We start from the raw sequence: 10,902 nt of genomic DNA, 5'->3' as shown, positions 1-10,902 counted from the left end.
TTTATTTTAATTGTGTATTCGAATCTAATGGAGTTCATTTATGAGTGTAATAATCTCAATCTTTTAACATAATTTATATATGTAGTGAGTTCATTAATGTTTTTTTCTATATTTTATATAATTTTAGAGGTTCTGAAGTCGAATTTTGGCACGTTCTTAGGTTGATTTTATCACCAAATGCAGCATAATTCATTTATGAGCGTATTACTATAAGATTTATCTGACTAATTTCAATCATTTTATATAGTATATAAATATGATATAAATAGTGATTTCATTTGTTTGTTACAGTTTTTAGGTGATTTTAGGGCTCCGTCGCCCTCTTTCTCCCCCCACCGCGAGCAGTGCCGCCCTCTCCTCCCTTCCCCTTCCCCTCCTGTTTCCTTTCTCCTCCTCCTTTCCCCCTCCTCCCCAGTCGCCTGTGTTGCCTCCACCACCGGCGTCCTCGTCGCTCGCCTCCCCCAGCAAGGCCGCAGTCACCGCGGTCGCCGCTCCCTCTTCCTCACGATCGAAGATTGGAGCCCTTTGGCCCCGCTCCACCCTCGGCGAGGAGGGGGGGGCGATGAGGGTGCTTGCCACAAGCTGCGAGGACACCAGATGCGGAGGTAGCGTGGGCGACGAGGGAGGAGGAGAGTGTGGCGCCGCTCGTGGAGGGAGCAGCGGCGACGGAGATGATGGCAATCGAGGATGGGGGTGGTGGCGACGATACTGGTGGAGGGAGGGGGCTATTTGAAAAATGAGCACGGCGAAAGCCCTTAATTATATTATTATTATTATTATTATTATTATTATTATATATATATATATATATATATATATCGAAGCACACAAAAAAAAAAAAAAAACACCATGTGATGTTAGTCATTTCCCACGTAGGATTCATAATCAGTGCAAGTCCAAGTCGTGTGTTCTGCAGCATACGTCAAGGAGTCACCAATGGTGGCCTTCACGACGCTTCTTCTCTCTGGCTCAGTTCACGCATGACCTTGTCCTTGTCATTGACTACAGTTTGGAGGAAGAAATGGTGAGAGATTGACCCATTGGCTTCTTCTTCTTCTTCTTCTTCGTGAACTCTAACACACTTAATGTGAAACATGTAGCAAAAGGGGGCCAAAAGATCCGACTTGCGAACGAGTGGAGCGAAGGGAAGACGGTGAAAAAGTGGAGCTTTCATGTAGATTTAAGGTTCTATTATGACACGCAAAGGTGATCGGCACACGTTTCTCACGAGCAATGTAATTTATATTAAACTAATATATATTATTCTTGTTGGATTTAACGTATTGTATATATATTAGTGGACTAAGTTCTTAGATTATTAGAAAAATCATAATCATGTTATATCATGCCCCCAAAATATTATTTAATAAGTAGGGGATATTTTTATGTCTTTGTCGTCCAAAATATGTGATGACTCTCCTGAACAAACACCCTCAAGAGAGTATTATTCTGATGTTAAATATCAAGTATTATGTATTTTATTAATCGTTGTGATATTGTCGAATAACATATCTTTTTCACTTAACAAAAATAATTTATTAAATAAAAAAAATCAATGTTTGTCATTGATTTTTAGGACATCAACAGATTAGGAGATACAAATTTAAGATGAAAGAGCACCATCATTATCATGTAGTAAAAAATCAATAATTAGAACATCAACAGATTAGGAGATACAAATTTAAGATGAAAGAGCACCGTCATCATGTGGTAAAAAATAAAATAAAATAAAATCTTAATTAGTATTTTTTTTTTTCATTTACTTGTTAGTATTTCTTTTGATGTAATGAGTGGTCGTAAGGGGTGAGAAGTTAGGGAGACGTCAACGCCACGTTAGGCCATTAACATAGCATTTGTTTTCCTCCACAGAGAGGGGTAATTGATGGGTTGAGTCCTCCTTTACGCATTTTTGGTAGGCCAGAGGGCATAACTCTTCGCCACAAGAACAAGGCATTGGGTGGGCGCAGCCATTTGGACTGCCACCACCACCCCACCCCACCCACTCCCACTTGCCGCCCTGTATTGGTAGATGACTAAGCCCTCTCAGGACTTTTGGGAGAGTCTCCAAACAAAGCATTCATCGCCCTTTCAGATGCATCATTTGCCATGCTGCAAAAGAAATGATGCAGACTCGGAAGCACCCACTTGTCACACGAAGGGTGAGGAATGGCCACCCCTTGCTTGCACTTAGCAGGAACATTCCCTCTCGTCGCTGACCACAGTGGGGGAGAGAGAGAAAACTAATCGTCTTTGCTCCTCACAGTATAAGAAGGCCACCGAAGTGGAGATCGGATTAGGAAGTTTTGGCAGACAGAGCGACAGACATCCCTTCCCTCCTTCCCTTTGTAGCTTCCTGTGCCCTTTTATGAGGAGGAGGAAGATGGGGGCCCTTCCCCAGCTGAGTGAGTCGAGGAGCAGCTTCCAGCCGAGCAAGGACCATGGCCCGGTGATCGAAGAGATCCAGGGGCTCATCAAGGTCTGCAAGGACGGCCATGTCGAGCGCCTGCCGGCCGTCGTCGATGTCCCATGCACGTGGGCTCCCGAACCGGACGTCGCTAGCAAGGACGTGGCCGTCGGCCATGGCGGCCTCTGGGCCCGGCTGTACGTGCCCAGGGTTCAGACCCAGAAGCTGCCCTTGCTCGTCTACTTTCATGGCGGCGGGTTCTGCGTCGGCTCCGCCGCGTGGAGATGCTACCACGAGTTCTTGGCCCGCGTGGCGTCGCAGGCGCCCTGCGTCGTCCTGTCGGTGAACTACCGCCTCGCCCCCGAGCACCGCCTGCCCGCGGCCTACGAGGACGGCCTGGCCGCGGTGAGGTGGGTGAGGCAGCAGATGAGCCATCGAGCTGCGGACGAGCCCGGCTGGTGGCTCGCCCACTGCGACTTCGCCCGGGTGTTCCTCGGCGGCGACAGCGCCGGCGCGGCCATAGCCTACAACGTGGCCGCGCAGCTGGGGTCGTTCGGCGTCCCCGAATCAGCCCTGCTCAAGCCCGCCTGCCTCAGGGGAATGGTCCTGATCCAGCCTTTCTTCGGCGGCGTGGCTCGGACCTCGTCGGAGAAGAACCTGGTGCAGTCCTCCAGATCGGCGCTCAGCTTGACCACCTCGGACTGCTACTGGAGGTTGGCGCTGCCGCCGGGCGCCGATCGTGACCACCCCTGGTGCAACCCCCTGGCCAAGGGCTCCCCCAAGCTGGAGGACCTGAGGCTTCCTCCTGCGCTCGTCTGCATCTCGGAGTTGGACATCCTGCGGGACAGGAACATGGAGTTCTGCAAAGCCATGAGGAGCGCAGGCAAGAGCGTGGAACAGGCGACCTACGCCGGAGTCGGGCATGCCTTCCAAGTCCTCCATAACTACCATATGTCCCACGCACGCACCACCGAGATGCTTACCCACATCAGGGCCTTCATTTACAGCAGATAGAGGTAGAAATGTTCCGTTCGTAGCTGATGACTGTGTGCAAAAGGTTGCTTGTACAAACAAAACATGTGCCCTCTCACAAACCAGCATTGAGTTCGATGTCAGATTCACAGTCCTCAAGTGTCTCACGCCACTGTAGTTTAATGGCAGATAGAGATGAACAAAGTTCTTTGGCAATCGTATGGTTTGTTGGTGTGATGCAGAAAGAAGGGATCGATCGAATCGAATTCAAACCCAAAACAATGTTTATGCAACTTGACATGAATGGTGGAAACTCATACCTCAATCCAAGGATCTTATCTTGTTCGAATTAATGCACAAGATGATAACTAGATTCCATGAGAAGAACATCTTCCAAGCTCCAACCCAAGAATCTCATGTCAACTTAGAGATAGCACAAGCACAAAGTGCCTTTGACTTGACTGGGCCACAGTTCTGCTGTTCGTGTATGAGAAACATCACCGTCAGATCTCAAATACTTTAAAACTCAGTGATCATATTCGCTTTATTGTCGACAATGAAGTCGGCCACATACTACATTTCCAACCCCGATAAGGATTAGCTAAGAACAAGTCCTCCGGTCCACAAACAGGCGCAGCTTTGACTGCAACAGAAGAACGCATAAGAGGATGGCTTTGGCGCACAGTAAGTTCGGTCAGTGCAACCTGAACACAACAGTCTTCCTCATGCAGACGAAGACTGCACGTCTGATTCCACTGAATCACGCAGTTGCAGAACTCAGAGCAGCGAAGACATCATAGTGCATCAAATGAATCCGATAAATTGATAATTTGTATAAAATAAATTTTAATTTCCCATCGATAGATGTCTTAAGGGATCCTTTGAAGAATCTAAATTTCCCGAAAGACAACTCAATGAACTGAGTTTTGAATACATCCTTTATCATTAGTGGATATGATAATTCAAACCAAGTTTATTTGTCTCATTAATCAAGAAACTCCAACCATCTATATAAATGTAGTGGAAGGATTTCTTTTAGAGATCTTTTCGAGGTGTCTTGAAGAGCTGAAATGCATGGAAGGTGACTTCTTTTTGTGCCATAAAAAAACCTCAAGAAAATAAGGTGTTGAGAGCAGAAGAGAGCGAACAGAAAGCATGTGTAATGGCTGGTATCGAAAGGGACTGTGTACAGGAAAAAGGAGGCATGCATGCTGTGCGCACTCACAGCATCACTGCTCGACTAAAAAGACAAAGCCGTGAACTCACCCTCACAGCTTTTACAGCTGCACAGACCAGACCAGACCAGACCAAGAGAATCTATCATTGGATTGACCCCCAGTTCATAATGGGCCACCATGACCCATATAAGCCCTTTGCAGGCCCATATACACCTTGTTGATGTGACAAAACCTGCACAATGGCTTTGGTAGGAAAATATTTCTCATACTTAAAATGTACTAACATTTAATGCAAAAGATCACTAGCATATCTTGGAAGTGATTATCTAAAGATACAGTAGATAGGACAATTAATTATGTTGCATGCATGCCAAATAAGCACTGATGTTACTACATCTTCTATGTTGTGAATGGGAAGCAAAATTTATGGCAAAAAGACACAGCTACGTTATACATATGCCAATTAAAAACTAGATTCTATTGTGGTTGTATGAAACTCTTCGCAAATAATTTATACGTTTCAATATATAGTTCTATTTAATTTTTTTTATCAGGAAGAAATAAGAAATATTTATGCGCAAACTAATTGGTGGAAATTTATTCCTAGCGATTAACACTCACATTAAATATATCGAAAGTGTGAAGATATGTTTCTAAACCTATATCGGCATTTGGTTCAACTCGCTTGATTTGATCGAGTCACATAAGCATCACAGCATTAATCTTTTTTAAAAAAAATTAAAACCAAATAAAAATAATAATAATAATAATAATAATAATAATAATAATAATAATAATAATAATAATACCAGCCTATCAAATCCAATTATGAATATTTGGTTATGATGGAAGCCGGATAACAATATCAAATGTTCATAAATTAAGGTACATAAATGGTTATTTTAGATTGTTTTTTCTATAAATTATATAAAAATGCATTGTAATATTAATGAAAATCATTATGTATTCTTTATTAAGAATGAAATTTAGTTGACTGCGAAATGAGACACGAATCATAAGTTTTTCTTAAAGATATCCAATTAGTTATCATATTATTATGTAAGTGATAAGTGGTTGGAGTTTATATATGACTTCTTGTGAGTCATTTAATGTAATAGAAAAGAAAATTGAATCATAAAATATTTTTTATTTTATCATGGAATTCAGCCTTACAAGAAACAATTCTCAGCAAGACGAGATGAAGAAGATTGTCTCCAATGCATAGCTTGGATAGGAGTAGGTGTGATCTTATCGTTCCCCAATGTGTAGATTGGCTGTGTAGGTCCTGACTAGTTGGTCGTATCTGAATGAATGCATACTGCACTCATTTTCTAAATTTTCTATTTTAATTTTTACATATTTAACCTGTTTTGATTTAATCAAAAATTATTTTAATATTAATATTCGAATATTTTAAATATACTCTCCCTCCTATTAAAATTATACAAGGTGCTAACTAGAAAAAAAGGATATATTTATTCATGTTAATCCTTCTGTAAGTATTTGATATTTGTTAAGTAATTTAATTTAATTATTGGATTAGCATTGTGAAATAAATATTTTATAAGTGATATTATTATTTCTGTTGTAATTATTTAATCATTATTTTATTAATCTATAAAAAAATCATTATTATTATAGTAGTTGCATAATTATTTCATCATTTATTTAACTGTAAAAATTAATAATTTGACCTATACCTTCGTTTTATACTTTTAGATTTATATTAAAGAGAAAATAACTTTAATAGTATTCCTTTATTCTGTACACATCAATGTTACTTATTTTAAAAATAATAATAATTTAATAAATAGTATTTGTTAATTGTGATACAATTATATTTATATTTATATTATGTTAGATTATTATTAAATGATATCTGTTTGTCCTAAACAAACATCATAATAAATAGTTCAAAGGATGAAATAAAAAATCTACTCAATTTAACTTTCTACTCCATTAAATTAATATTTGTAATCACAAGGACTTTTGAATTTTATGTATCTGTTTTATTCTTTCAACCTTAATCCTTATAATGATTTTAGATGATTTCATGTTGCTTAGACTTGAGAAATTTAATGAGAATGGCTTTCTCTTAAACAATTATATACTTGGTTGATAATTCTGGCATGATTTTTATTGTTGAAAAATGGCCTCTCTTTTTAAATCCTTCTAAATTTACTTATCTTGAAAAATCTTATGGAGAAATTGAAAAGCTATGTAGGTTTAGAATTTTTAATGGCCTTTTAGATGACCATTATAAAACCTATAAAAATAAGAAAATTTGACAAGTTTTAAAAGATACATCATTTATCCATCAATAAAATTTATAATTTCAAAATTTTATCTATCAAATTCATAGAATCGAAACTATCTTTTCTAAATCAGATCAGATCTCTCATTTGTTAGATAGACTTCCTCCTTCTTGTTCCAAATTTGATGAATTAATTAGGTATTACATCTTGATTTTTTTTTATAAGATCGAATCAAATAAATAAACATCATTTTATTAATAATTTATAAATACTTATTATAATTTATTAATTCATCAAATCATAAATAAAAAATAATCTTAGGTGTTATTGAAGAACATAATAATGGTAACTCGAAGATAAATAATTCAATTAGCTCTACAGAAAGGTCTATTCTTTTTTGGAATCCTGTTTAGTATTATTGGGAGGTTACTTTGAAAATCAAAAACAAAGAAATTTCAGTAATGCTAAGTATTGAATTTTGGATTTTGATGATAAAATCAATTGATGAGTTTACGATCTAATATTCATTTTGAGTTACGTCGGACTAACTTCGATCAGAAAAGACAAATCGATTAAAGCAGGAGAAATCAGACGTTGGGCCGGAGTTGAACATGTCAAGAGATTGGACATCGGGTCGGAGGATTAGTTGACGTACTGGCAGAAGGACTTTGTGCTGTGAGTTCGGGCGTCAGGCCGAATGATCAGAAATTGCGTCAAGGAGATCGAAAGTTGCAGGAGTCAACATGCCGATTGGGCAATACGTCGAAGGAGAGGACGATGCGCGGATCAAACGAAGCATCGGAAGAACAAATGATATGCCGGACAAAATATGATTCGTACTTTGTAATAATTTGTCTAGATCGAGTTAGTTTAGATCTAATTGAGTTAGTATTGTGCTGAAATAATGCTAACTCAATTAGAGACCAATTGTGCCTCAATTAGGGTTGAATTGGGTCTATTGTTTGGCCCATTCAGTATCCTATAGTAGGCTTAAGTGGTGGTACCGCCAAACTGGGCAGTGGTACCACTAGACACAGTCTTCTAGAATATGTTAGGCGATGGTACCATCAGACTAGGCGATGGTATCGCCTAGTACTGGCAGTACCATCGCTTGTCAATCTCGAAGACTGTGCCACCAATGGTTTCATCAGTTTGGATTACTATTTGGGCCTTTTACTTGGCTCAACACAGCTTAAACTTGGGCCCAACTGGCTTCTAATTGAGTTGGCCCAATTCCAACTCAATTATGCTTAAAATCTATTTCAATCTAGACAATTATTACAAAACTTGAATTAAATATTGTTCGACATGTTATTGGTTCATTGACGCTTCGTTCGATTCTTCAGCGCATCGTCCTCTCTTGCGGCCTATTGCCCAATCAGCCAGTTGACCTCTGCAACTTCAATTTTCTTGGTGTAATTTTCGCTCTTCTTGGCCTGATGCCTGAACCCATGTCCCGAAGCCTTCTGCTGATACGTCGACCGATCTTCCGGCTCGACGTCCAATCTTCTATGTTACACTCTGGCCCAATATGATTCTTCCTGTTTTAATTGTCTCTCCATGATCGAAATTTCCTATGTCACTCAAAACATAAATTAAATCATAAACAGTATCAATTGGTTTCATCATTAAAATATGAGATTCAATACCAGATGTATTAGCTTGAAGCATACTTCACGAATAACACTTATACTTCAAAATTTGATATATGTATCAGATATTCGGTAAATTCTAGTTAGTTAATCTCTCCTTATATAGTTAGGATATAAAATAGTTTTGACAGTAAACTAATCTTCAAGGGAAATATTTATATAAGAAAAAACTTTATATCAGAATGACTTTTCAAGCTTAATTTAATCACTTCTTTAATCAATAAAGATGAATCATCTGTCTTTATTGTCTTAAATTTAGAATCTTATGATATATGGTATGATACACTTTGGTCATGTCAACTTCAAATCAGTTCAAAGAAAGTCACATCCTAATTTTAAAATTTAACTCTAAATTTGAATCTAAATGTATGATTTGCAATCAATCTAAAAATCTAGAAAATCCTTTAGACTTATTCAATTTAGAGATATCCAAAAACTTGAATTAATTCATAATGTGGTTTGTGATTTTAATAGAGTACTAACCAAAGGTGAAAGTCATTAGTTTGTGATCTTTATTGACGACTTCTATAAATTCTATTATATTTATCTTTTAAATATCAAAAATAATTTTTTTAACAAATTTGATTGAAAAGTTGAAGTTGAAAACTAATTTGATAGAAAAGTTAAATTCTAAGAGGCGAGTACATTTATAAAGTGACGTTGCCAAATTTTATGAGGATTATGGCATAATTCAGTAAGTCATTGCTCTCTATTTACCTCAATCTAATAGTACCTAGAGCTATGATTAATGCATTGAACCTTAATTCAAACGTACCTAGAGCTTGTGGGGCGAAGACTCTCTTATTTTTTATTATATATTTAATAAGATATCACAAAAGGCAACCCCTTGTAAACTTTGGAAGGGTTATAAAACAAAGCTAAGATACTTCTATGAGGGTGTTTAGCTAAGTTTAGTATCTTAGAATCTAAGAGAAAAAAAATATGTCCTAAAATAGTGGATGTTTTGTTTGTAAGATACTCCCTCCATAATAACACTTACAGATTTCTTATAGTAAATTTTAAAATACCTAAAATCTCAAATGACACTCTAATTGAATCTAGAGATGCATCATTTTTAAAAAATATATGTTCTTTTAAGACCGGATTATCTACTAATATCTAAAGTAATTATTCTTTGTCCTTTCCAACTCCTATAGAATCTGACATTTAACATGGATACCGAAGAAGCAAGAGAGTTAAGATTCAAAAGAACTTTGATGATGATTTTGTCTCTTATATAATAGAAGATACACCAAGTTCATTTAAAAAAACTATGTGCTCTCCCGAGACTTCTTTCTGGAGAGAGATGTTTAACAGTGACATAGAATCCATGATTAATAATCACACATGGATCCTCAATGACTTACCTCGGAGGAATAAACCATTATGTGGCAAGTGGATTTTCAAATAGAAGATTAGAATCAATAGTATAATTAAAAAAAAATAACCGGTTGGTTAAGGTTTTGGGCAAAAACTCGACATTGATTATTTTGACATTTATGCGCCTGTGACGCAAATTACTATCATCCGATGCTTACTTATTTTAGCTTCCATTCATAAACTTCTTATTTATCAAATGGATATGAAGATTACTTTTTTATGCAGTGAGCTCGAAAAATAAATATACATGAATCAACCTAAAGGATTTATCTGGATAAGAAGAAAAAGTATGCAAGCTGATCTGATCATTGTATGGACCGAAGCAAACAATGACAAAAAATATTTGATTATATGATTTTATCTTTTAAATTTCAAATCAATGAATATGATAACTGTCTATATCGTAAAAGGATAAAGAATAAATTTATCATTCTTTGTCTTTATATTGATGATATCTTAATTCTTATTTTGGATTTAAATATAATCTTGGAGATTAAATTATTCTTATCTCATCATTTTGATATGCAAGATCGAAGTTAATATTTAGAAATCTTCTAATTCCATATCATTATCTCAATCTCACTATACTAAAAATATAATTAAAATTTTTAGATATTATGATTAGTCATCTATCTCCATTCCATATAATTTAAATATTCATCTTGTTAAAATACTAAAAATCTGATAAATCAAGAAAAATACTCTCAAATCATTGGATCTATTCTCTATCTATCAAATAAGACTAGACATGATATTTCTTATGCAATATCCAGACTTAGTAGTTATACTAGTATCCCAAGTTTAGCTCATTGGAATGCTCTTTAATGAATTTTTAGATACATTAAGGGTAATTCGAATTATGAACTTAACTTTATAGGATATCTTTCGGTTATTGAAGGTTATAGTGATGCCAACTAGATTTCTGATTCTTTAGATATTGAATCTACATCTTGATAGAAGTGTTATATCTTAGCAATCAACTAAACAAAATATTATTGTCAAAATTACTATGGAAGTTGAGTTTGTAGCACTTTACACATCTTGTATTGAAATAGAATAAC

The 10,902-nt window shown here is 36.7% G+C and overlaps 1 protein-coding gene and 1 long non-coding RNA gene across 2 annotated transcripts; both read left to right on the top strand.

Moving 5' to 3' along the window:
• The first annotated feature begins 296 nt into the window (after positions 1–296).
• LOC135641027 (uncharacterized) lies at positions 297–1,386 on the top strand. The gene is made up of 2 exons (XR_010497543.1): positions 297–1,024; positions 1,101–1,386. It is a non-coding gene; the product is annotated as an uncharacterized LOC135641027 (long non-coding RNA).
• Positions 1,387–1,852: 466 nt separating this feature from the next.
• Positions 1,853–3,592, top strand: LOC135641025 (probable carboxylesterase 17). Its single transcript, XM_065156015.1, has one exon. It carries the CDS (start codon positions 2,366–2,368, stop codon positions 3,416–3,418), a length of 1,053 nt encoding a protein of 350 aa, XP_065012087.1. The 5' UTR covers positions 1,853–2,365; the 3' UTR covers positions 3,419–3,592.
• The last annotated feature ends 7,310 nt before the right edge of the window (positions 3,593–10,902 follow it).

The sequence above is a fragment of the Musa acuminata genome, chromosome BXJ3-6 (assembly GCF_036884655.1).
Source record: "Musa acuminata AAA Group cultivar baxijiao chromosome BXJ3-6, Cavendish_Baxijiao_AAA, whole genome shotgun sequence".
In the NCBI taxonomy this organism is placed as follows: domain Eukaryota; kingdom Viridiplantae; phylum Streptophyta; class Magnoliopsida; order Zingiberales; family Musaceae; genus Musa; species Musa acuminata.
Note: the sequence above shows the minus strand (reverse complement) of the source record. Positions and strands in the feature narration are given on the sequence as shown.

Coding starts and splice junctions, on each gene's coding strand:
- LOC135641025 (XM_065156015.1), top strand. CDS start 2,366: ATGAGGAGGAGGAAGATGGGGGCCCTTCCCCAGCTGAGTGAGTCGAGG.